General features: G+C 41.8%; 2 protein-coding genes across 3 annotated transcripts in view; one reads left to right on the plus strand and one right to left on the minus strand.

Annotated features, from left to right (window-relative positions):
- Positions 1–24,991, minus strand: part of AGBL4 (AGBL carboxypeptidase 4) — a 1,348,432-nt gene that overhangs the window by 369,104 nt on the left and 954,337 nt on the right. The gene's annotated exons all lie outside the window — the stretch shown is intronic.
- LOC121481649 (putative homeobox protein NANOG2) lies at positions 1,949–2,869 on the plus strand. Its single transcript, XM_041739183.1, has one exon. The coding sequence runs from the start codon at positions 1,949–1,951 to the stop codon at positions 2,867–2,869; it is 921 nt and encodes a 306-aa protein (XP_041595117.1).

Consider the following 24,991-nt stretch of genomic DNA (forward strand, 5'->3'; position numbering starts at 1 on the left):
GCCATCTTGAACTGCCTGACGTTCTCCAGTACACCTTATGTTCTCTTGCTTCGGGAATCTTGGACTGGCTTGAGACTTTCCAAATCTTTCTGACTAACTCCTATTTATCCTTCAAGTCTTAGACTAATTGTCCTTTTCTTTGGGAGGTCTTCTTTGGATCCTTTCTATGACAACTGACCCCGCTGGATGCTAAATTCCTAGAGAGCAGTGCTTTGTCTTCTGTGGCTAGCATGATGCTGTATACATATTGTATTTGTGGAATGAATGAAAAAAAGAGAAGGAAATTAATATTTATTAAGTACTGATTATGTGCTAGGAATGTCTAGGTCCTATCTCATTAAAGTTATTTAGTTTTCATGACAACACCATAAGGCATCACAGTCTCCAGTTTACAGAAAGAGGAATGGAGACTCAGGGAAGTTGAATAGCTTATTTAAGGCCACACAACTAGTAAAAGCAGAGCAAAGAATGACTCCAGAATTTGTATCTTTCTATTGTTCCATATGGAAACTGTAGTACATGAGATGATGAAAAACCTTTGTTAAATGAATAAAGAAGTGAACATATGGGGATCATAGCTGCAAATAATATCATCCATTTCAGGAAGAAAATACACACCAAAATAAAAGTGATGACTATCTTTGGGTGATGGATCTTGGGATGATTTATTATTATTATTATTATTATCCTTTCTTCTTGAATTTTCTTTTTTTTTAAGATTTTATTCATTTATTTATTCATGAGAGACAGACACAGAGAGAGGCAGAGACATAGGCAGACAGAGAAGCAGGATCCCTGCGGGGAGCCTGATGCAGGACTTGATACCAGGACCCTGGGATCATGACCTGAGCCAAAGGCAGATGCTCACCACTGAGCCACCCAGGTGCTCCTCTTCTTGAATTTTTAAAGTTTTATTTAGTGAATATGCATTCATTATTATGTTATGGGAAAAATAAAATGAAACAAAATAACAAAAATATATAATCTATTTCAATAATTAGCTAGGTAATCATAGAAAACAGGTAGGTATCCCCTTATATCGTCTATGTTTTCCCACAGTATTTACTGTTTTCTAACATTCTATTTAATTGACTTATTATGCTTATTGTTGGTCTCCTCCAAAAAACAATAAGCTTCAGAAGCACATATACTTTGCTTACTGATGTATCCAAAGTGTTAAGAATAATGCCTGGCCCAATGTAGGTGTCAATAAATATTTACTGAATTAAATACCCATATCATCTCCAAACTTTTTAAATAATGACTTGATTTCCAGTGATTTTTTACTTACTTTTGCAAACACCTTTCTGGTTGTCTATCTTGAATTTTCTTAGGTTACATAAAAGTATTCTTCTCAAATTGAAAGACAAATTTTATCAAAATGGGCATTCTTAGTCAATGGAAATGGCTTCTAAAGGCAACTGCTGAAACCATGGCTATAGTAACACATCAAAGCTTGTTCACATATGTTATGGTTTGATCCTCACAGCAACAGTGATAAAGGCCAGCCAGGAAGTATTATTTTTCCCACTTGATAGATGAGAAACCTAAGACATTGAGTGGTCAAACTGAGTGGCCTTAAGGTCCCTCAGTTAAATTGGCGCGACAAAGCAGGGGCATGAACACAGACCTGATCAAGAAACCTAGGCTCAGCATAAAAGCAGGACTACCGTCACTGGGGGAAATGGGATTTGAGTCAGAGAAGTGCAGGAGGTATGTGTTCTATCATAGGGAAGGACCCAATTAGAGGAGCCAGGCAAGACCTTCTGCCGAGGGGCTGGCCTCTCGCCGTTGCCCGGCGCCCCGCAGCATCTTGTCTTTCGCCTACTCTTTACATGTGGAGGCCTTCGTACTTCTCTCCGCTCTTCCACCTAGAGCCGTAAGCTGGGCCTTTCTACAATCTCGCTCTTTGTTTTTGTTTCCCCCCCTCTACCCTCAACCCAGCGACATGAGTGCGGATCCAGCTCCGCCCCAATGCCCGCCTGGCCCCCAAGCACCCAACTCTAGGGACCCTTCTCCAATGCCTGAGACTTACGGGCCCCGAGAAAATCCTGCATCCTTGCCAATGTCATCTGCTGAGACGCCCCACGCGGAGACCGTCTCTCCTCTTCCTTCCTCCATGGATCTGCTTACTCAGGACAGCCCCGATTCTTCCACCAGCCCGCGGGTAAAACTCCCACCCACCTCTGGAGAGCAGAGAACAGCGAGGAAGGAAGATGCGACCCAGGGCAAGAAACAGAAGATGAGGACTGTGTTCTCTCAGACCCAGCTGTATGTTCTCAATGATCGATTTCAGAGACAGAAATACCTCAGTCTCCAGCAGATGCAAGAACTTTCCAACATTCTGAACCTCAGCTATAAGCAGGTTAAAACCTGGTTCCAGAACCAGAGGATGAAAAGCAAGAGGTGGCAGAAAAGCAACTGGCCGAAGGAGAGCAACAGTGTGACTCAGAACAGCTCTGCCACCACGGAATGCGCAGGCTTCTACCCCTGTCGCCAGGGGTACCTGCTGAACCCTTCTGGAAACCTCCCACTGTGGAGCAGCCAGGCCTGGAATAACCCGAATTGGAGCAGCCAGACCTGGAACAGCCAATCCTGGAACAGCCAATCCTGGAGCAACCACTCCTGGAACAGTCAGACCTGGTGCCCTCAAGCCTGGAACAACCAGGCCTGGAACAATCCGCTCCACAACTGTGAAGAGGAATCACTGCAGCCCCCGATCCAGTTCCAGCAAAATTCTATGGGCGATCTGGAGTCCATCTTCGAAACTGCTGGGGAAAGCCATGGTGTCCTACAGCAATCCACTAAGTATTTTAGTACTCAGCAAATAATGGATTTTTTCCCAAATTACTCTGAACATTCAACCTGAAGATATGTGATGATAAGTATATTATTCGATCTCAATTTGGGCAGTATTATTTCTGATAGGATTTGTCTTTTAGGGTCCTACATCTCTGCCTCGATAGTGTCCCATTATGCTTATTGTATCCATTGAGGCAATATGATTGGAGTCAAAGGTTTTTAGACAACATGATAAGATGTTTCTGGCTATAGATAACTAGATGTAATACCAATTCAGGTATCTTTAGGCTGTAGATTCTATCAAGAAAAGGAAGTAAAAATACAAAGACCTGTGATAAAGGATAATTGTATTTTCTGAGATTGTGAGTCTTGTTTTCATCACCTCAATTAACGGTGAAGGGTTAAGCTATATACAATATGCTTCATTGGTTTCCTCTGCCCTTTGTGATTTACTAGAATTGTTAATTTGTTCATTCTAGTAGTTGTGGAAAGATGTCTTGTATTTTAATGTATCATGATAATAGTACCAGTTTGGGTGGTTTAAGTACAAATAAAATATCCACTTTACAAAAAAAAAAAAAAGAGGAGCCAGGCAAGAAAACAAGGATGGGGGATATGTGGCCAGAGAAGGAGTGGGAAGAAGGACAAAACTGAGCTATGGTTCCAAAGACCTTTGCGTTTCTTCCATAGATGTGCAGGATTGAGTCCAAGCCTACCAGACTTCCCAGCCTAGCGTGTCCTCCCCATCTCAGTGCTTCAGTGCAGTCCTCATCGTTTCCTGCCTTGGTAACTGTCACAGCATCCCTGCTGGTCTCACTCCCCCTGTCTTGCCACTGGCAGTCTAAAGTCTACACTACAGTCAAAAGGATTCTTCCCCAAGAAAAGCTCTACCATGTTATTTTTGTTTTATTTCTTTATTATTGCTTCATTATCTGAGAATTAAATAAAACTTCTTAGCATGGCATTTAAGACCTTTAGGTGGACCTCTCCAGCTTTATGTCCACACAGCACCTTAAGTCCAAGGACACTGCCCATTCTCCCCATGTCCCCATACCTCATAAATCCATCACATTCTAAATATGCTCTGGATTTTTGTACCACTATGCTTTGGCACATGCTGTTGACCTTTTCTGTTCCTAGTGAAGTCCAATCATCCTTCCAAGCCAGCTCAAATGCCACTCCCTTTGGGAAGTTTTTGATCCTCTCACCTCCACAAAGTCAGTTAACTGCATTGTGTGTGTGTGTGTGTGTGTGTGTGTGTGTTTCTGGAGCCTTCCTCACACTTCTCTGGCATAGCAGAGGGTTGCCCTATTTAACTCTCTCATCCCCCAGCCTGCACTGAGCTCAAGGGCAGGGGCTGTCCTAGTCACTGTGTATCACTCACATGAAGCAGACTGCTTGGCACTTGTTAGTGCTCAAAGCCACTAAGCACAAGTGGTTCTCATAGTGTGATCCCTGGGTTACCAGAATCAACGTCACTTGGGAACTTTTTAGAAACACAAATTCTTAGACTACACCCCAGATCCACTAACTTGGAAACACCGAGAGTAGGATCCAGTCCTCCAGGTGATTCTGTTCCATACAAAAGTCGAGAACCACTGCGCTCAAGGAGTAAAGGAATCAAAGGGGAAGAAGCAGGAAAGGCTTCCCAGGGGAAGAGGCATTTGGACTGGGCCCTATAGGGATCAGGGTTAGATGTGAAGAAATGGGAAGGGCTTTCCTGAGAGAAGAGATTGTGAGAACAAAGCCAAGGAGACAGAGAAGTATAGTGTGTCATCATGCGATGCTGGTGGGCCCTGCTGCTGGTGACCATGAAGAGGGAAGGGAAGTAAAGAGGCATCAGTTTGTTAATTCTGCTGCCTCTCCCACTGGCCCAGAAGCTCCACAGCATGGCTGTGTTTGGCTCAGTTTTGTATCTGATACTGACCTATGGCCAGGGTTCAGTGAATGTTTGATGACTGACTGATTGAGGGAATCTCAATGGAAGAAAAAGAACAGAGAACTCGGTTTCTGTGAGACCACCCATATCATGCAGCTGTTTCTGAAAAGGAACGTGCAGAGAAAATGACTCTGCTGCAGTTAGAGCATAAACTCTCCCATCTGGCTCCATCTAGTGTCCTAATGGGCAGATCTCTAGTCCAGGACATCTAGCCACAGAGGAAAGAGCCTTTGATTGCTCTGCTGCAGGGAAAGGGAAGGCTGGGAGGGAGGCAAGGCAGCCACTGGGCTGGCTTCAAATGGAAAACAACTTTAGGTCTGAGCTTTCTTGATTTTTTCATTTGGTTATTCCATTTGAATCTCCTATATCTTCGGGGTGTGTGTGTGTGTATGTGTAGAGACAAGTTCTTTGCAGATGCCAAATTCCAAAAGTTGTGTGCCCAGAATCCTCGAATTCCCTATCAGGGCATGTGTGACAGATTTTGGCCATGTTCTGTAACTTCCACCAGGGGGTATCCCAGACTCTAACAAAGTAGCATGCAAACCCAGCCCTTGGAAGGGGGTCATTTTTCTTTAAAAGTGATCAATAAATTACTGTCAATGCCTTTGATAAGGACTGAATGAATGCTATTCCAAGGAAATGATGAGAGATACAAACATGTTACAAGAGTGTTCATTACACTGTAATAGTAAAACAGCGAACATTCCCCAAATATTGAATAAGAGATGATCAACTTATTCACATGCATACTATGGAATATAATGCAATTCTTAAAATCATATTTTTGAAGAATACTTAGTAATATGGGAAATGGTCATGATATAAGTATTGAGTGGAAAAAGGAAAATATGGCATGATACTCATTTTATTAAAAATGAATAAAAATACAAAGAAAAAAGCTGGTGAGAAATATAGTTACGTGTCACCTTATGGAAGTAGCAACGATTTAAATTAAATTCTACTTTTATATACTTTCTACACTAAGTATATTTATAGTTTAAGTATAGTATTATATTAAGAATTGTGCAGTAACAAAAAAAGAAGGAAAATATTAGTGAAAAGTGGGATATTAGTTAAATTGGGAACATATAATCAAACAAGAAGGATGTAATTGTAGTACAGATCTTCCTCAACTTGAAATGGGGTCTGGATAAACCCACTACAAGTTGGAAATATTGTAAGTTGAAAATGCATATACCTAACCTTCCAAACGTCATTGCTTAGCCTAACTGACGTTGAACATGCTCAGAACCATTACATTAGCCTACAGTTGGGCAAAATCATCTATCCCAAAACCTACTTTATAATAATGTGCTAAGTACTTCATGTCATTTACTGAATACTGTACTGAAAGTGAAAATGGAGTGGGCTGATTGGTACAGAATAATTGAAGGTGCAGCAGTTGTTTACCTTTGTGGTCACGTGGCTGCCTGGGAGCTGTGGCTTGCTGCCTAGCATACAAGAGAGTACGGTACCCCTTATAACTAAGCCAGGAAAAGATCAAAATTCAAAATTCAAAGTACAGTCTCTACTGAATGCTATTGCTTTCACAGCACCGGAAAGTTGAAATATTCTAAGTGAAACCATCCTAAGTCAGGGACCATCTGTGGTTTGCAAAAGCATAGTTTGCCAATATTACCTAGTGTAACCCAGGCCCAATTCTTACTACTTAGAGGTCATGTGTTTGGTGTTTTCACAAACTATTTTATATTTTTAAAAGGATTAAAGTACAATCAACTTGTACTTTTTTATGCAGTTTAGTTTTCATGAGTAAAATGCCAACGAGGAGATAACAGATATGTAGGCCAGTTAAAAAGTTTAACCAGTTGAATCCAGGGTAGACGATCATACATCCTTGATACCGTCCATTCTTAATGAGCCAACTATGAACAGTATTATTTGTACTAACAATATCTGTACTGCCCCCGGGTATTTTCACATCAATCTCACCACCATCCCATTTGTGAATCCTGATGATATGCTACTCCTTTTGCCAGAAGACCACTGTACCTCAGAAATGGAGGGTCAGGTAAAGATTTGCCGATGTTTCTTATGTACCTAGCACTGAGCTAGACATTGTGCCTGTCCTCTCACTCACAGGTTTATCTCTATGAATCTTCAGAACACTTTTATGAGATTTGGGCTATTAGCTTTGTTTTTGCAAATGAGAAAATTGGGGCTTAGAGAGGGGAAATGACTTCTCCAAGGTCATACAGCTAGTAGGCAAATAACAATGCCTGGTACAAATTGAGATTTGTAAGCAAACCCAAGTACTTCCCACAACATTGTTCAGTTTTCTGAGGGATTATCTCTGGGGGAGAATCAAAAGAATGTAAGAGGAGATGCAGTGTCTGAAGCTCTCAGACGATTCAACCGAAAAAAAAAAAAAAAAAGCTCTCAGAAGGCACCACCACGGCCCAGTTCCTGCTCTGCACTCCAGTGACCTTGAGGTTGAAAGGGACAAAGGAGCAGACTCCCCTGATGCTCTGTGATGAGTCAAGAGGAAAGGCAGCTCTCAGGGAAACAGCTGGCCCTTCTCCAGCAACCGGGCCTGAGAGATAAACAGATCAATGCAGACACTCGCCTCCACCTAATGAGCTAATGGCGCAGCCGGGGTACTGTCTTATTGGATTGCTGGTCATGCTGACAGGGCCCAGGGTTAATCAGGCCTGCTGCAGGGGTGGGGGACTTATGTCCCATGCCCCAGGAAAGTCCGGCTCCTTCGCAGGAGAGCCAGGGATGGCTTATTCCTTTGTTTGTTCATTCATTGGTTTGCATGTGTTTGTTTTTCCTCACTCTCTTAGGACAATGTTGAGATTTGATGAGATGATGTCAGTGACCTTTCTGCTCCCTAGACAGAGGGCTGCAGATGAAGGAAACACTGTCCTCCTGAGAGGCAGCCTGGTATGTTGCTAAGAATCCTCACCCAGGCATTGGTTACAGCTGCATTCTCATTCCCACAGTGGCTTACTGTGGGACTTAGGCCACATTCCTGCCCGTCTTTGGGGGTCAATTTCCTGTGTGAACCGAGCAAGGATGGGAGTGACTGGAGCAAACGGTGTTTCTGTGCCAAATAGCACTCAGGAGCAGAAATAGTTCACCTGACACTGACAATTATATTAAGCTACCGGCTTGATCCTGCTCCTGCCTCTGCAAACCTAGACAACTTGTTAATAATGATGATAATGACAATTCTAATAATTCATTACAAAAGTATGTTTATCGACCATCTACTCACTAAGGACAACCATTGTCACTCATCACAAACACCAGACTCTTGCTGTCTTTTCTCCTGCAGCCTCTCCTTCTCTGAGTTCCTTTCTTGACTCTTCTCTGTGCCTTCGGCTGTGTTTCCTTGGATCTATTGCGGTTAGATGAGACAGGCGCCCCCTTCAGAGGCTTCCAGATCATCTCACCAAGTCAGGTCTCCGGTAGTCCCTACTCCTGCCTGGGTCTAATCCCAGTTTTAGAGACTCTTGGATTGAAGTATGCCAAGTAGCCATTTCCTCTTCGCATCTGCCACAGGCCCTCTTCATGACAGGGGCAGGAATCCTGCCCAGACTCCTTCCTTGAATACCCAGATACACGAAGGTAGACCCACTTCTTGCTGGACAAGCTCAAGAAGCTCGAGGAACTTGGAAGTCTCCATACCAGCAGGACGCCAGATCTTCTCAACCAAAGACTAGAGAATACAAACTGTAGTCACAGAGGCATTCTTTGAGCCTGTTAAAAAATAGAACCTTTATATATGTCTTTCTCTGAGGTGTCTTCAGAGGGATTTTGGTCTGAAGGTACCTTTAGGGTTGAGCTCTCTCAGTGGTTTACAAATTTTTAAATGAATGGAACCATCTGTACAAAAGAAATTACATTCAAAAGTCACACAGTATAAACTAAGTACAGTGGGTGAGACGTTAAGGCTCCAGGGAGCACAGTTTAAAAGCCAGTAATACAGTCCAACTCTAACATTTACCCTCCAAGCAGTAAAGTTTTGACCAAACTTCTGTCTCCTGACTTACAGTTCAGCACTCTTTCTTCTGTACGTGTTGTCAGATCCACGCACCCATCAATCTATTCCCCACCCAAGCAATGTTTATTTAGAGTTTATTATGTTGAGTCTACTAAGGGTGTTATAGCAAGACATGGTTCAAGTCCACAGCTTGCTCACAGACCTCTGATGTGCTTGCCAAAGAGAGAAAGGTAAAAGCCTACAAATAAGCTAGATTGGAGATTTTTTAACTTCTCTGTATTGACATTTTGGACCAGAAAATTCTTCATTGTGAGGGGCTACTTTATGCATCACAGGATGTTAAGTAACATCCATGGCCTCTACCCCACTATATGCCAGTAAGAGCCCCTCCCAAATCCTGACAACCAAAGATGTCTTCAGACATTGCCAGATGTCCTTAGGGGTGAGGCAACATCACCTGCAGTTGAGAACCACTGGATTTAGTTAACACAGTGAGCAACACAAGAGATCTTACCAAGTTGTACAAAATTAAAGGCCAAATAAAGATGAAGACAAGTGTTGTAAGAATTCTGAGAAGGGGCTCCTCTCTACCTGTGTGCTCGATATGTGTAATTCCAGCAGCCAGCAAGAGAAACTTCTGCTTCCTAGAAGGGGGATGGGCTGCTGGAAAGAGCCATCGTCAGGGGGGTTATATGAGCACAATGGGAAGAAAGGAAGGGGGGATTCTTGTCGGAAGGCAGGCGGGCCTTAATAAACAAATGCCATTGTCTTCCCACAGTATGCTTGCCTAAAAATTTCCTGACCTGGCAGCTGCTTGGAAAGACTCTTGAACCAAGACAAGGCCACCTGCTTCCGTCCCTCTCTGAGCCACTAATTCACGTGACCCTGGCCAAATCACTCTCCCTTTTGGACCTCAGTTTCTTCACCTGTAACAAGATTAGAGAAGGAGGGCTGTAGTCTCACCAATGATCCACTAGTTCTCTTCTAACTCCAGGAATCAATTTTCTATGCCACAATCTGAGAAGGAATAAAACCAAGTCAAGCCAATGAGTACTTCTTCATAGCCATGCTCAGCCACATCTGAAAAACTACTTCCTCAGACAGGCAGATTCTAATGGGAAATATAAAGGAAGTTAATGCTCCTATCCATACCCTGAATAATAATGATGACAATAGTAATTAACCTCCATATGTGGCTTCAGAGTTGACAAAGCACCTTCCCATATGATATTCACATACGTAAGGTTCAAAACAACCCTGGGAGGTGGGAGTAATTACTGCCACTCCATGGGCCAAGAAATCAATGTTCAGAAAGGCTGAATGCCTTTGCCTAAGGTCACACCCCAACCTGCCTGACTTCAGGCTCCCTGCTGTTTAAGGTGAACCCAGATGCCTGTGCTTCACCAAGCATATTGGAAACTACCCCTTTAGATCTCCCCGACATAGGACATAAAGGCCACGTCACTAAGACACTCGGGCTGAACAGGGAGGGATGGGACAGCATGCTGGGCGACCATGCCAACTCTGATAGTGTTGACGGAGCCGGAGGAACAAGCTTCAGTCCATGTGCTTTGAAAGGGTTGAGAAAAGAAAAAAAAATTCCTACTGTTTGCCTGCCAAGGCCCTGCTCTGGGACATGGGTATGGAGCTCTGCTTAAGGCTTAATTCTATTGATTACACATTCCATTTTCCAAAGTGCCATTTGCCTGAAGGAGCAGGTGGTGTTTTCGGCATCCATTTAGCTGATGTATTAGCCATGTGGCTCAGTGCATCAGCAGGCCCGAGTCATCAATTTACAGTGCGATGACAGAGGGAATCACTCACTGCGGAATTGTAATGGGAAGAGGGGGAGGGGGAATGAAACAGAGAGAAAAGGACAAAAACACTGGAATCACGGCCCTGACCGAGGCCTGAGGAAGCAGGGGCTACATGGCCCAACACAGGGCCTTTGCCTGAAAATAGTGAATGTACTCAGGACGACTCTGTGGCAGGGCTTGCACTGGGCATTTGGGACATGACGGACAGTCACAAGAATTCCCACCTTGAAGGACTCAGTTTTGTGGGGAAGACACACATAAACTATTAATGACAGTAACATCAAACACATGCTACAAGAGAGGGATGTAGCAGGTAACAGAAAAGTGCTTTTAAATTCCACCACTGATTCAAATCCAGCTTTATTATTTACTAGCTATGTGGTTGTAGGCAACGTTAGATTGGAAGCTCCTGGAGACCAGGTACTATATATGTCTTATACAGTTTTGGATGCCCAGTGCCCCAGCTCAGGATCTAGGATCACCATCATGATCGCCAAAGAATATTAATAGTATGATTACAATCACAATAGAAGTAGCAATAATAACACTGAGCTCTTCCTATGTACCAGATACTAAGTGTTATATGAGCCTATGAATTAGGTACAATTATTATCTTTATTTTATAGATGAGCAGATGGAGCCTCAAGGAGGTTAAACAGCTTTCCCATAGTCACACAGCTTGTAAGTGATGGTGGAGCCAGGATTCAAATCCAGATCTGTCTGCCACACAGCCACACAGTCATTCAGCACCACAAAGCCTGGGTATTCCAACTGTTTTACTCAAGTTATTTAACCTTGCAGAGACTCCACTTCCTTATAAGTCAAGTGGATCTATTATGCTTTTTCTTCTTTATAGGTTGCTGTAAGCATAAAAAAAGACTATATATATAATATATATATCTCATGAAATGATACCTATCACCATCCTTATTCTTAAGATCATTACATTCAGGGAAGAAATCTGACAGCTGGAGCCCCACCTAATTTAAGGGAGGATTCTCTAGTGCCTGTGAGAACATCTGCTTTTCCCTGATGAAACCAAGGTGCTGGTCCCTATCCTTGCTAGTGTTCCAGTATGATTTATTTGAATTAGATCATTAACACTTTATTTATTGAGACTTTTGCCATTTGACATGCAATGTGAGGTGGATCATGGCAAAGGCAAAATGTGAGTAGAGCCAGTAATAGCTTTAGAGACTGCATTCCAATAAAAAGACTCATTGACCCTTAAGTTTCAGGAAGAAATGGATGGTAACCATTTCAGGATGGTAACCATTTGCCTTGGAAAAGAAGCACCCCACCACCCCATCTCTGTCTGGTCTGGCTAGAGAACCTCCCCCTGCCCACCCTGAAAAGGCAGTGACAAAGAAGAAAGGACACTTGCTGGTGTTCACTCCTTCATTCACTTACTTATCTATTCAGCACACATTTTTAGAGGTCTTGCTTTATTCCAGGCACCATACTGAGCACTGGACTTAGAGAAATAAATAAAATGTCATTGTTGCTTATGATTTGGAAAGGTTATGCTAGTACAGCTACAAAATAATGTGATCATTCATTGTCATGTTATCTAAAGTAATGGCAATTTAGAGCTATCTAAACTATAAACACTAGGAAATTTTAAATAAAGTATGGTACATCATTTTAAAGGGATGTTATTTATGCACTTAAAATATTTATAAATAGGGCAGCCCGGTGGCTCAGTGGTTTAGTGCCTGCCTTCAGCCCAGGGCGTGATCCTGGAGACCCGGGATCGAATCCCACGTCAGGCTCCCTGCATGGAGCCTGCTTCTCCCTCTGCCTATGTCTTTGCCTCGGTCTCTCCCTCTGTGTCTCTCATGAATAAATAAATAAAATCTTTAAAAATATATATTTATAAATAATTTCATATAATGTGGTAATGTTCACAGTACAACACTACATAATATAAAATTGTAGATATAGTATGTTATCAACTGTATATACATATATGCAAAAAATTAGGAAGACAATGTTCAACATATTAATAGTAGCTATCTTTAGGGATGGTATTAAGGGTGATATTTTCCTCTGGATAATATTTTTTGTATTCACAAAATTTTTTACAATGAACATATAGCAGAAATTAAACAGAGAAATTTCTATTCAAAAAGCATAAAATAATAATTATTATAAGTATGTACAGGGTACTCCTGGCACAGAAAGGGTGACTTTCCAGCTTTGCTATTTTATAGGTGGATAAATTGAGGCTCTGAGAAATTAAATGACTTTTCCAAGGCCTTGTAACTCATAGATGGCTGAAGCATAATTCAAACTGGTTTTCTGATTACAAACCTGAAACTTTTCCCATTGAGCCATAGGAACTTTCTAAGAGCTAGCTGGGTGCTTGCCTGAAATGTGGGAGTTTGACCTGCCTTGAAGGTCTTAAAAGGTCTGGTGGAGCTACTATTCTGATTATTTTAGAAGAGTCCAGAAGTTAAAAGAGGCTGAGCATGATTCTGTAACCAGTCTCTAGCCATGGATTTGGAGGAAGTCACAGCACTGTAAAAATAACCTTGACTGTTTACATTTCAACTCTTCAAGATTTATGGTATTTGAATTAGAAGAATAATATAGGTCTGGGCACGTACTTAATGTTTTCATTTAGATTTAGACAATACAGCCCCAGCATTGAGCTGATTTTAATAGTTGAATATTTTAATATCACTGTATTGTGTGCTCAGCATTCATGATTAAATATGCATCTTCGGTTCAATTTACTTTTAACTTCATTACGGTCTGTTACAACTGGTATTTAATGAATTCTGCATTTGGCCGCAATGCCTAGTTCCAATTTTTGCAATAGTATATTCACATGTATACATCTGTGGGCATGTAAACCCAACTATGCCAGGAAAAACTCTGTTTAAACACAAATATTTCCTATCTTAAGAGGGATCTATTTTCTTAGTTATCGGTAAACATAAGAGCATGGGACAACTGAGCTATCAGTGAAGTCAGCCTTCCAATTCTACTCTTAGATCTGGCTCAAAGTGAGTGGGCAACTTACCTCAGCCCCCGATATACTGACAGGGTCTTGTGTGGACAGAACTTACCCAAGGAACCATGTTCTGCTCATCCCTTTATTGCTAATGTGTATCACAATCCTTAGCACTTAGGATACGCTCAGTATATTACAAATTAAAGTAAGCTAATTTGGAGGGTTTTTTTTATCACTCGTTTTGTATTTTAAACTGGAGAAATGTATATTATATTGTTAATATACATATCCAATAGCAGTGTGACTCTGCAGCCTGAGGGGGATGGAGTGTGCTGATTGAATAATGCAGGAGGAGATCATGTGGCTCATCTCGGATTCCAGGGGTGTGTGTCTTTCCCAAACCATGATGTTCGAATGATTCCCCCCAGTAAGATCAGGGTGCTGTTATCAGAAGAGGAAACTGATGCTATACAATAAAAATGTTTAAAATACTTTGAAATTGTTATCTTTATATATACATATATGTGTGTGTATACAAGATTATATATTGTATAGTATTAAATATGTGTGTATACATACCATTGTATATATTATATAATATTATATAAGGAAAGGTGTGTGTGTATACTTACCATTATGCCATTAAGGCATAATCTACAGGGCACCTGTAACCGCACAGTTGTTTTCTGAAGTCTGCAGGGTCTTCACTGTCTCCACTCATCCCCATGACCCCCATCTCTCCCCTCCTCCATTCAAAGAGGCATTCTCATTACCAGATAATGATAGTGGAATAGAACTTTGTCATTGGATAATGATCTCCTGTGGTTAGATGAATGAGGGAGGCAGACTTGGGCACCTTCAGGAACTGAAGAGCAAGGGATTGCCAAAACGTTGATTTTCAGAGAGGAAGGCTTTAGTCCTGTTACATTATTCCCTCAAAGCTGAAAGACTGCTTACAAAGGACTCCATGTGAGGAAGAGCAAAGCCCTTGGGAGACTGAGACAAGACTAAGATATAAGGTGGTTGACCACTTTGCATGACCAGGAATGATTTCAAATCCTTACTGGGTAGCCCTCTGTTTTAGGTAGCTGAGTTGCTTTACTACCTAGAGATAGTAAGATGGACTATGAGTCCCCTTGAAGTCAGTTTAGGTTCCAGAAGACCACAGTTGGCTGACATGTGTTCTGACTTGAATGAAAAGACCCTGGAAGGGCATTCAAGACAGAGATACTGTTGGCCCACTTGGCCTATAACATGCAGCACCACTGTAAGCCAGGCCTCTTGCACCACAGTCCTCTTCTCTGTCAAAACGTGCTGTTGACTGGAGGCTTCTTAAAGCCTGAAGCCTCTGACACAACAACTTCACATCCATATCAACGTAACTAACTTCTTTTCATTTTATAAGGAGTTCAAAAACAATGCATCTAGTATGCAGAGGTCAGAGAGTGTTCAGCATCCACTTGTACTTCTCAAAGAACTGCAATATCTGAAACTTGGAAGAACAATCAAGGGTCATCTAGTTCACTATCTCCAGGAACCTTGGCTGCTCTGCTGGACATCTGCAGTGCAGGGAGCTCACTGTCTCCCTACGCATCCCAATCTGTTATTGGTGAACACTGCCTAAAAGTCATTTATTTGTTTATTCATTTGTTCATTAATTCAGCATCCAGTATATCAAGGACTGTATAAAGCATGGAGCCCCAGCTATGGGTCAGACATGATCTCCGCTCTACAAAAACTCAAATGTTAAATTAAGCACTGTGCTAAAATGGGCCAGGGAAGAGGCAGTAAGGTAACTAGACACATAGACAATGATTACAGCCAAGTGCTTTGGCAGAAGTAGTATGTTAAAATCTGTCCACTAGCAAGAAGAAAGGGTCGGACTACATTTTGAAAGATACTTATGAACCTGTGCCTGCACATAGGACACATGGCAAGCATTATGACTGATTAGGGCATATCAGTGAGCATGAGTGAGCAGTCGTTGCAGTGATGGTAGAAATAGAGGTAGCAGTAGAATCATGGCAGCAAATTGTGGCAGAAGAGTAGTAATGTTAATAGCAGCCTCAACCGCAGTGGTACAAGCCTTGATATCCTGAGAGTGTGCTATAGCCGTAGTAGTGATGCTAACAGCAGCAGCAGCAACAGTGGAAGTACTAGTGTTAGGAGTAGCAGTAGCAGCACTCCAGTGTCACAGTAGTGGTGGCAATTGTTGTGTTGATATTAGCAAAGATGGAGACAGGAGTGAGGGCAATGGCTGAGAGACCTCTGGTGGTTCCAGATCCTTTGGCTCATCATCTGGTTGCTTCGTTCCTTCTTTGCTTAACATCATCATGCACCTTCCCAACAAAAAATGGTCAGAAATCCATCCTAAAATGGAGGCAGGTCAATGGCTTATATGCAGGGGCCACCAGGAACAAGGAAGCAGGGAGACAGGTTTCCCTTCCCAGACAAAATATGGGTGTGTGCAGAGAGGAGGAAGTCCCAAGAAAGAGTATGGATGACAGGCACATTGAAGGCATGGGGATTATGGGCCTGTGAGTACACAGGTGAGAAAGAGGGGATTTTGGCTGAACAGATAGAAGGGAAAGGAGTTAACTGCTTCTTGACAAATGTGTCCAGTACAATGATGGGCACTTTTCTCAAAAATCACATAGGAGCTGGGGAATCAAACCCAACTGAGTAAACCTCATGTCTCAGAGCTACAGAGATCAATGCTGATTCAAGCCCAGATCTGCCTTCTCAAAGTCCATGGCTTTTCCATGAAATTCCTGCTCTCTTTCCAGATACCCTTGGGCCTGCCCTTGGACCATTAGCAGTGCCTAATGCAGGTTTCTTATGCGGCCCAGAATGTGGCTCCAAGTTGAGGGCCAGAATGCTAGATAGTCAGACATAGTGATAATATCTAAAAGTATGCATTCTGTTTATTTAGAAAGTTTTTAAAATGCACAGTTCAAGGTTTGATCGTGATTTGAAAGCTATGAGTCCATCTGGACTGAGCTTTAGGAATTGAACCAAGAATGCTATACGCCGTCTCTTCTCTTGGCATTAATGACTGTAAGAAGCCCCTGATGGCTGGAGAGGCCAGTCGGCACAGTGCAAGAAGGAATAGTCAGTCCCAACACTGGAGCTCAGGAGTAGAACCGCAATGTTCCAGCAGTGAGAATGAAAGCTTAATCAACACTCGGATTAGTGCATTCCCATTTACAGGGGTTTGAACTCAATTAAAAATTTCAGCTGGAATCTTGGCACAGGTGCCTTGAGACAGAATCTGACTGTTCTGGGCTCTCACCCCAATTTTAATATGTATTCCTGGAAGGAGATGGTTGGGTCAGATGGACCTGGGACTCAATTTAGGCCCTTGGCACAAAAATTTAATAAAGTTCTGTTTGGAATTCCATGGCAATTTAACTATGTTACAGAATCAGCTGTTTCCATAGGTCTCTTTTCCCCTTAGGCTTACTATTTTCCTCAAGTTTGATGCCTTAGAGAGAGAGAGAGAGAGAGAGAGAGAAAGAAAGAGAGAGATGAAGTAGGGGAGGACTGGGCTTTGAGGTAAAACATTACCTTTTACCTTTGGAGGTAAAACATTAAAATATTTCCCATGGCTTGGGACGTCCTGCCTCCCTGCATAGTCTGGCCCCACAGACGTCTTAAGTTTCATCTTTCTCTCAGTATCTTTGCTTCAGCCACACTTTTGCATCCTTTCAGTTCAAAAACATACCACATTTCCTCCTGCTCTTTGGCCTTTGCTACCGACATTCTCTTTTCTGGAGCAATTTTCTCTACCCACCTCCCTTCTGTCTCCTTCGTTTATTCAATTTATCCTTCCCATCTCTTCTCAAAAGCCACTTCCTCAGTGGTGTCACTCTCGAATTTGGAAATCGATATATCACATCTTCCAATTATGTTCTCTGGTAAGATTTGCATTTGTAACACCTTTTATGGTTTTCAACTATACAGTCAATAAGTTCCTGACTTAAAGGTAAATTCCATGAAGGCAGAGATCATGTGTATTTACTCATTACTGTATCCTCAACATCCAACATGCTGTGTAGAATTGTCAATGTTAAAAAATGGTACTGTAACATCATTGCTCTTTTACAGATTGCCTAGAACTACTTGCCTTGACCCACTTCTGAATCCTAATTTCCTCGAGATCCTCTAGGCTTCTAAACTCATGACTCATTTCCTTCTTGATATCAATCAGACCTGATAATCAGCACCATGCTGTTCTCTTGCACTTTTCTCTGATTTTATTATCATAGATCATCTAAAGGAAAGAACCTTGGTCCCCTGGGACTATGCAGGGACCTCCTGGGCAGTACTGCCAAATGCGTGCCAACTCATGGGGCAGGACTGTCTACTGTCTAATTTAAATATAATGAGCTACAATTGGAGGTACAGAACCAACAAGCAACCATGATAATGACACTAGGCCTGGGTGCCTGGCTGGTCTCTTTGGAGTGCCCCTTTAGCTAAATCAACTTCTTTAGCTCCTCTCTACTTAGCTTGATACTCTTAGGCCCAACTATGATCACACACAGGAAGTAGCTTTGTAAACTTGAAAAGACTAGACATGTGTAAGGGATTAAGGGCTTAGTTCAGGCTTTCTCTCAATTCACACACCAGGCTTCTGCTTGGCATACTCTGCCATCTGGAGAAGATTTCCTACTTCTTTCCAGTGACAGTTCCGACCCTCTTCTCTCTGTACTCCCTCTACTGCCCTGGCATAGATAACACAGGATTTTTTTTTTTTTTTAATGTCAAATCTGTGGCCATTAAGCTAATAAGGTCTCCCAACTTTAAGATTTAGTTGACTCCCAATGTGATTTGTCCACAATACTAGCAATCTGGATAGCCAAAATCATTTCAGCAAATTAAATCTTGGTATGAGCTAAATAATTCATGCTTCCAGTTATTTTAGGATGAAGAATAATAGCACTAAGAGTTGGTCTGTAACTGTGGGCAGGCAGTCTGAACCTCAAATTTCTCATCTGTCAGATAAGGAGTTTGATGGGCAAACGCCAGCAGAGTAGTCATGCTCATTAAAATGGTGCTCATTTCACACATGTGAAAGGGCTTGTATATGTTGTAAATATTTTGTCATTACTACTTTAAAATCTAAGTCTTCACTCTACAACACAGAAACCAAAACTCTAGAGGTTAACTCATTCATTCATTCATTCATTCATTCATTCATTCAATAATTGTTTATTAAATGTTACTATGGGCCAGACACTGTGCCAGAGGTTAAGTGACTTACCCAAGGTTGCACAGCAATTTCTGGCAGATCTAGGTTATCAATAATAAAAATAGCTACTATTTGCTGAGTGTTCACTATAAAGCTAGCACTTGCTTAAGTATTTTATATACATAGTCTAATTAAATCTAAATTAAATCTAAAACATAGCAGATACAATATACATATATATGTATATATATACATATATAAAAATATATACATGTATATTTTTTTTGGCTGAGGAAACTGTCATCACAATGAATATTACTCGAATCTATCTCTAAATTTTTGTATGGGGACCAGAAGATGCTATTGTGATGTAAAGAGACCAATGTGTGATGACCTCGAAGTGACCTTGGATACCAGTTTGCCCCAAAACTTAAGCAAAAACTCCAACACAAAGGCATTTAAAATGTCACGTTTAAAGATTTACAAAGTCAATAGGCAGCAACATGGCAGGTTTGGGAGCCAGACAGATTCCCTCAACCATAAAAATGGGAATAATTATTTCTCCTTCACAGGGCTATTGTACAGTGAAAATCAGATACTAAATGTACAGAAACACTCTTCCCTGTGTATTGTCTCTCTCCCTCACTTCTTTCAGGTCTAAGTTTAAATGTCACCTACTCAGAGAATTTTCTCTGTCCATCCTACCTGAAATGACCCTTACCTACTGTCTCTTACCCTGCTGCATTTTGATTCACAGCATCAGATATCACATCATATATTTATTTGTTCATCTGTTGACTGACTGACTAAATGAGTGAATATCCTCATGAGCTTCCTGTTCTGGGGTTCCTCTCTCTGCATGTGAAATCAGCCCATCCCTCCCAGGAAGGAGTGAGTCCCAAAGAAGCCTAGGTTTCCATTCTGACTCCCCAAAGAGACTCAAGTTTTGTTGCATCTGGTCAGAGGGTCTCTCCCTCCCCTCCAGGGCAGCCTGCAGCAGGAATCCTGGGAGTGCAAAACCAGTCTGCCTGCTTCCCTCCTGCCTGATTGCTTCTTGGTTACCCTGAGGCATAGATGAGAGATAGACATGCAGGATGGTATATATGGCTTCTGCAAAAGAAAAGCTTTGCAAGTTCAATTAAACCCTAGTAATTTCACAGACCACAGGATTGAAGAAGAAAAAGATGTTCCTGAAGCTCTTCTTATACTTAAGAAAAATGTATTCCTCCAGTCTAAGGTTTGATGTCTATGTAAAAGAGTCATATTAAATTAATAGAAAGGAAATGTCCAGAACAGGGAAGGTGCTGTTACTCCATGATTTTGTAAGAATGGGATGATATTTCTGAACATTTCTTCAGCTGTCAAAAGACCACAGATCTTCTTTTAGTGTCATGAGGACAAAAAATTTTTCTTGTTGCATACTTGTTGGAAATGAGACCCAGGAGAAAGGCATTGTTTCCTGAAATTACATAGTTGCTAGGGAAACCATGTATAGGAGTTAGCCTAAGTGTAAGTTAAAAAATGAAGCATCTCATAAATTGGTTTGAGAGTATTTCAAAGAGTCTGGGCCAAGCATGGCAACAGAGTGACCCTTGTAGAACCTTGAGGATTTCTTAGCTGTGGCAGAAAATGATACTTAAAGGTTACCTTTCTTCTGTTTTCTGCTGTGAACCTCTTTAATGAGTATTTTTCTAGAAATAAAAGACTTCAGGGTAATTTTTTACACCCCCCCAAGTCCCCCACCAAAAACTAAACAAAAGAAACAGAAGCATTTAATTGCAGTCTAGAGAAACCCACAAACATGCACACACACACCACACAGAGAACTTTAAAAAACAGTATTTAGTAATCTAACTCATCAGAAAAAGGCTTACTTTTTCATTCTCAGCTGTGTTAAACAAAGGATATATATGATTTGCTGTAAAGAGAGGGTTGAATTAGCATCTGAGAATTTCTAGTGTATTACCCCCCAAGTCTCAGCTGTCCTTTCCATTAGACAGAGTTAATCATAGCCTCTGCCTTCATGGCTGTCCTAGAAATTATATATATACATATATAATTTATATAAATATATATAAAAATATATTTATAATATATATGTTTATATGCATCTATAGGTATGTATATGTATATACACACATATAGTATTTATCACCACCCATACATATAGCATTTATCACATGGTAGATGTTCAATAAATACTTAGAATATAGAAAATCTTAGAGGTCATTTAGCTGACCTCCTATTTAGTGTGGAGAATCCCTTCTAAAATATAAATGCCGTCCAACTTCTGCTTAAACTTAACCAGGCTCAGGGAGCTCATTCCTTACAAGACAGCCCACAGCATTAATAGACAGATGACCTCTTCCTTTTATTAAGCTGTAATCTGCTTACTGTAGCTTTTATCCATCAAGACTGTGTTGCTTTTGGGAACACACAGAACAAATCTGTCTCTTCCCCAAAGCATCACCTGTGTCTCCTTGAGTCCAGAGAACGCTATTCCTATAACTAGTCCTATGTGCTAATTAGAGGCAGCTCTGTGTGACCACAGGCAAGTTACTTCACATCTCTGAGCTTCAGTTTCTAACCGTTAAATGGGGGATATAGTTCTTTCCCGGTTTCCTTCTCCACTTCTGCTAAAGATGAAAATGAAATGCCAGATGGAAAATGGCTTTGGAAACTGTAAAGTACCACACATATTAACTATTATTGCCATTTTGTTTCAATCATCTTCACTTAAGCCTGCCTCCAGGAGAGCTGTTGGCCTTGCTTTTTTCGGGGGGGGGGGGGGGGGGGGGGGGTGCCCAGAGGGAGGGAGGGATGGCTGCCCTCTCTGGTCCCAGGCCTGTAGGCTGATTTGCAGCTCCTCCTCTGCTCCCCTTACTGCTCTCTCAGCATGAGCCCTTGCCTCTCCCCAGGTTCCCTCGTTGATGTTGCTCACCCATTTAGTTAAATGCTGTTTTGACGAGGTAGCCTATTTTGGTAAGTGCCCCTGGGGAGCTGCAGAAAGGTTTAATTCTCTTTCTTTTCCCTAATGTTTATCTAATGGTAAAGGATTGAGTATAGGTTCCATGTCCCTGGAGACCCTAGGCTGAATGATTCAATAATGTATGTGTCTAGGGGCTGGCAAGAGATGAAGCTTTCAGGATAGAGTAGAGGATGGGTTGAGGACACCCAGCCGTCATATCAGGCAGGATAGGGATTCCAGGGACTTAGTAAGGGACGGCAGTAATGAATCTGAGCATGTGGTGATCAGGACAGCAAGGTAAGGTGGCCACATGTCCCAGGATGCATACCTGTTGTCCCCAATACAGTTATTAATGGCATTACTTTTTACTCTCAAAATTGAAATTTGAAAGATAAATTATATGGTCACCTTAGACATAGGTGAATTCTGTAAGAATGATCCTCCTCTACTGTTCCCTATCCCAGTAAAGGGAATCACTGCCCACTTGGCTTCTTAAGCCAGAAACCTCAGAGTCCTCTGAGGCATTTATTGTCACTCTTATTCCCACTGCTTAGATTGTTCCTTTCATTTCCATTCCCATGGCCACTGCCTTAGTTCTGAATCTCATCTCTCTCCTGGACCCCTAAAACTTTAATTTCATTTTGTCTGTTCAGTCCCTGGTTCCCAGGACTTTATGAGATCTCCACTGTCTTGTCCCAGTTCCCCTTCTGATTGCTTTGCTGTGCTTATCTAAATCACTGAGGCTTGCACCTTACCTCTAGAAACCAATCTTCCATTTCATATTTTCAGTTGTTCATTTATTCATTCAACAAAGATGTTGAATGTACTAAGTTCTGAGAATTCAAATGGGTCAACATCATTGAATGAATTAATTAATTTTGGTCACATCCTGCTGAGCAGTTATAAAGCATGAAATTATACCAATATCTATTTATTTTGGATCCAAATCCATCTTCCACTCATATCCTAGAGTATTATTTCCATAACATAAATTTCACTGTCATTGCCTTGCCTAGGGTACTCCAGTGTCTCCTCATTAGCTGTGGATGTGTTCCAATATGGGAGAAGCCCCATCAGAATGACATCACCCTGCTTTCTCCCATCACCAATCCCTTCTCTTACTGGAGTCCCTGTAGGGGAGCAGTAGTGGTCTATCCAATGGTGACAGTGGAAGGATTGAGCAGCTGAGGCTTCCTGAATTTGTCTATCTCTGTCTCCATCTCTGTCTATAATTAGCCTGCCTACAGAATGCACCTCTTCACAGGTGTGCCCCATGGTGCTCTGCCCCACTGCTGCCTGTGACAGGGGAGGGGGACAAATTTCTAGGCTTTGGTATTTTGTCATCACCCACTTCAGCTGTGTTCCAAATGTAGCTTTCCTAGGTGGTAATCTACTTGACTCCTGAGTCTTTCTCTCAGATGGTCTGATCTTGGATAGGGAGCAGAGGAAGAATTCATGGAGTTCCTCAAACCCCATCACCCAGGATTAAAGTCAAGTTCTCTGGTCTTGTAAAAAGTAAAGGAGGTCTATCTCCTCTTTTGGTACGGTGAGGACATTTGCCTTTTTGCAGTTGTTCTTCCTACCTCTCCTCAGTCTGCTCTTTCCGCAAGTCACCCACTAGGATAACTGTCCACAGCCTGGCTGAGCATTCCCGGGAACTTATCTGAGCCCAAAAGAGCCAAGAAAAGCCAGCTAGAGGCAGGTTTGTAGTAGGAGTGCTGCCTGAGTGGCAGTCTCAGCCTCACACAGCTTGAGAGAGCTGCACTCTGGTGCATGATTCTAACTCTGAAGCCACTCACTTGCTGGTATTGAAGTAGCCACTCCCAACCTGGCTGTGACACTTCCTTGGCTACAAGGGTTAGAATGAATCAACTCAGTCTTATTTGGAAACAATGGTGAAAAGGCAGTTTACACTTTGTTTGCAAAGAACAACTTCCTTTATTTGTCTTCTATTCTCAGAAAACCCTGCTAAATGCACCAGATTACCTTTTCCTACAGATGAGGAGGGATCCCTGGCTGGTGCAGCAGTTTAGCGCCTGCCTTTGGCCCAGGGCGCGATCCTGGAGACCCGGGATTGAATCCCATGTCGGGCTCCCGGTGTATGGAGCCTGCTTCTCCCACTGCCTATGTCTCTGCCTCTCTCTCTCTCCCTGTGTGACTATCATAAATTAAAAAAAAAAAAAAACTACAGATAAGGAAACTTAGTCTTAGGGTAAGTGACTTTCCCAAGATTCTTCAGCAAGTTCATGGAAAATCTTGGGGAATCTACTTGGAAACAGTCAGAATCAGAGGGGTAGTTGGGAATCTCCCTACATGATGACCACAAAAGCTACCATCTCTAATATCTGGGTAGGACTTTTTCCTCTTGAAAACATGTAATATCACAACTGGAAGGGGCCTTTGCAAGCATATGGCCCAACCTCCTGCCTTAAGGGATGCAGTAAAGCAAAGCCCAAAGTAAGAATGTGGTTTTCCTGAGACTTTGAAGTGAGTCTAGCAGAAATAGGACCTGAATCTAAGCCTCCACTTCCCAGGCTGGGCTCTTTGTTAGAGTTGCCTGCAGAAGGGGAGGGATTAGCCCATTGAACAGATGAGAATATTGACCTCAAAGACGTAAAGCATCTTTTGCAAGGTGCCATGACTGGAGAACAGAACTGAGATTGGAGTTGGATGAGAATACTGAGCTGAATAAGTGAGAATTATTTTTAACTATTATTATTGTATGATTATTCCTATTAATCTTAGCTTCATTTCATGGCTTGGTGGCTATCATAAATTCAGGCCTTTGGTGATTCGGTTTAATTATTACTCAGTGAGACTCATAGATTTTTCCCTCCTTTGTTACTAGTGCTCTTGTTGGGTGATATGTCTTTAAAAAATAAGGTATTTACAGACCCCAGATTCTTATTATGGGTTTGAAGCCTATGCTATCTCTCCATGACATTCACTAACAGCTACCCCAGAGCCCAGCATCTGTTAAGTTGCCTGCAAACATTTGACATTTCGAAGTGTTTTTTTTCTCTTGTGATCAATAAATCACTTTTGATGAATTTAATGGAAATTTAAAAAGTAAGTAAAATCAGGCTTTACCTTATTATTAACTAATTATGAAGTTTACATTTTCAACAGTCAAATTGGGCTTGTCAGACTGAAACTTTAGGCAATTGCTAAAGAAATTTAACCACATGACTCTGGGGCTAAAATCCAGGTCTCCTGGCAATCCCTGATCTGATCATCTATAGTCCCACTGCTTTGCATTCTTAGTCTCTTAGGGACATTTCTCAACCCTGAAGCTTTCCAGAGGACTGATATGGGAGCCAAACACCCCTGGGTTTTAACTGTAGT

Source organism: Vulpes lagopus, chromosome 23 (genome assembly GCF_018345385.1).
Source record: "Vulpes lagopus strain Blue_001 chromosome 23, ASM1834538v1, whole genome shotgun sequence".
Lineage (NCBI taxonomy): Eukaryota > Metazoa > Chordata > Mammalia > Carnivora > Canidae > Vulpes > Vulpes lagopus.

Coding starts and splice junctions, on each gene's coding strand:
- LOC121481649 (XM_041739183.1), top strand. CDS start 1,949: ATGAGTGCGGATCCAGCTCCGCCCCAATGCCCGCCTGGCCCCCAAGCA.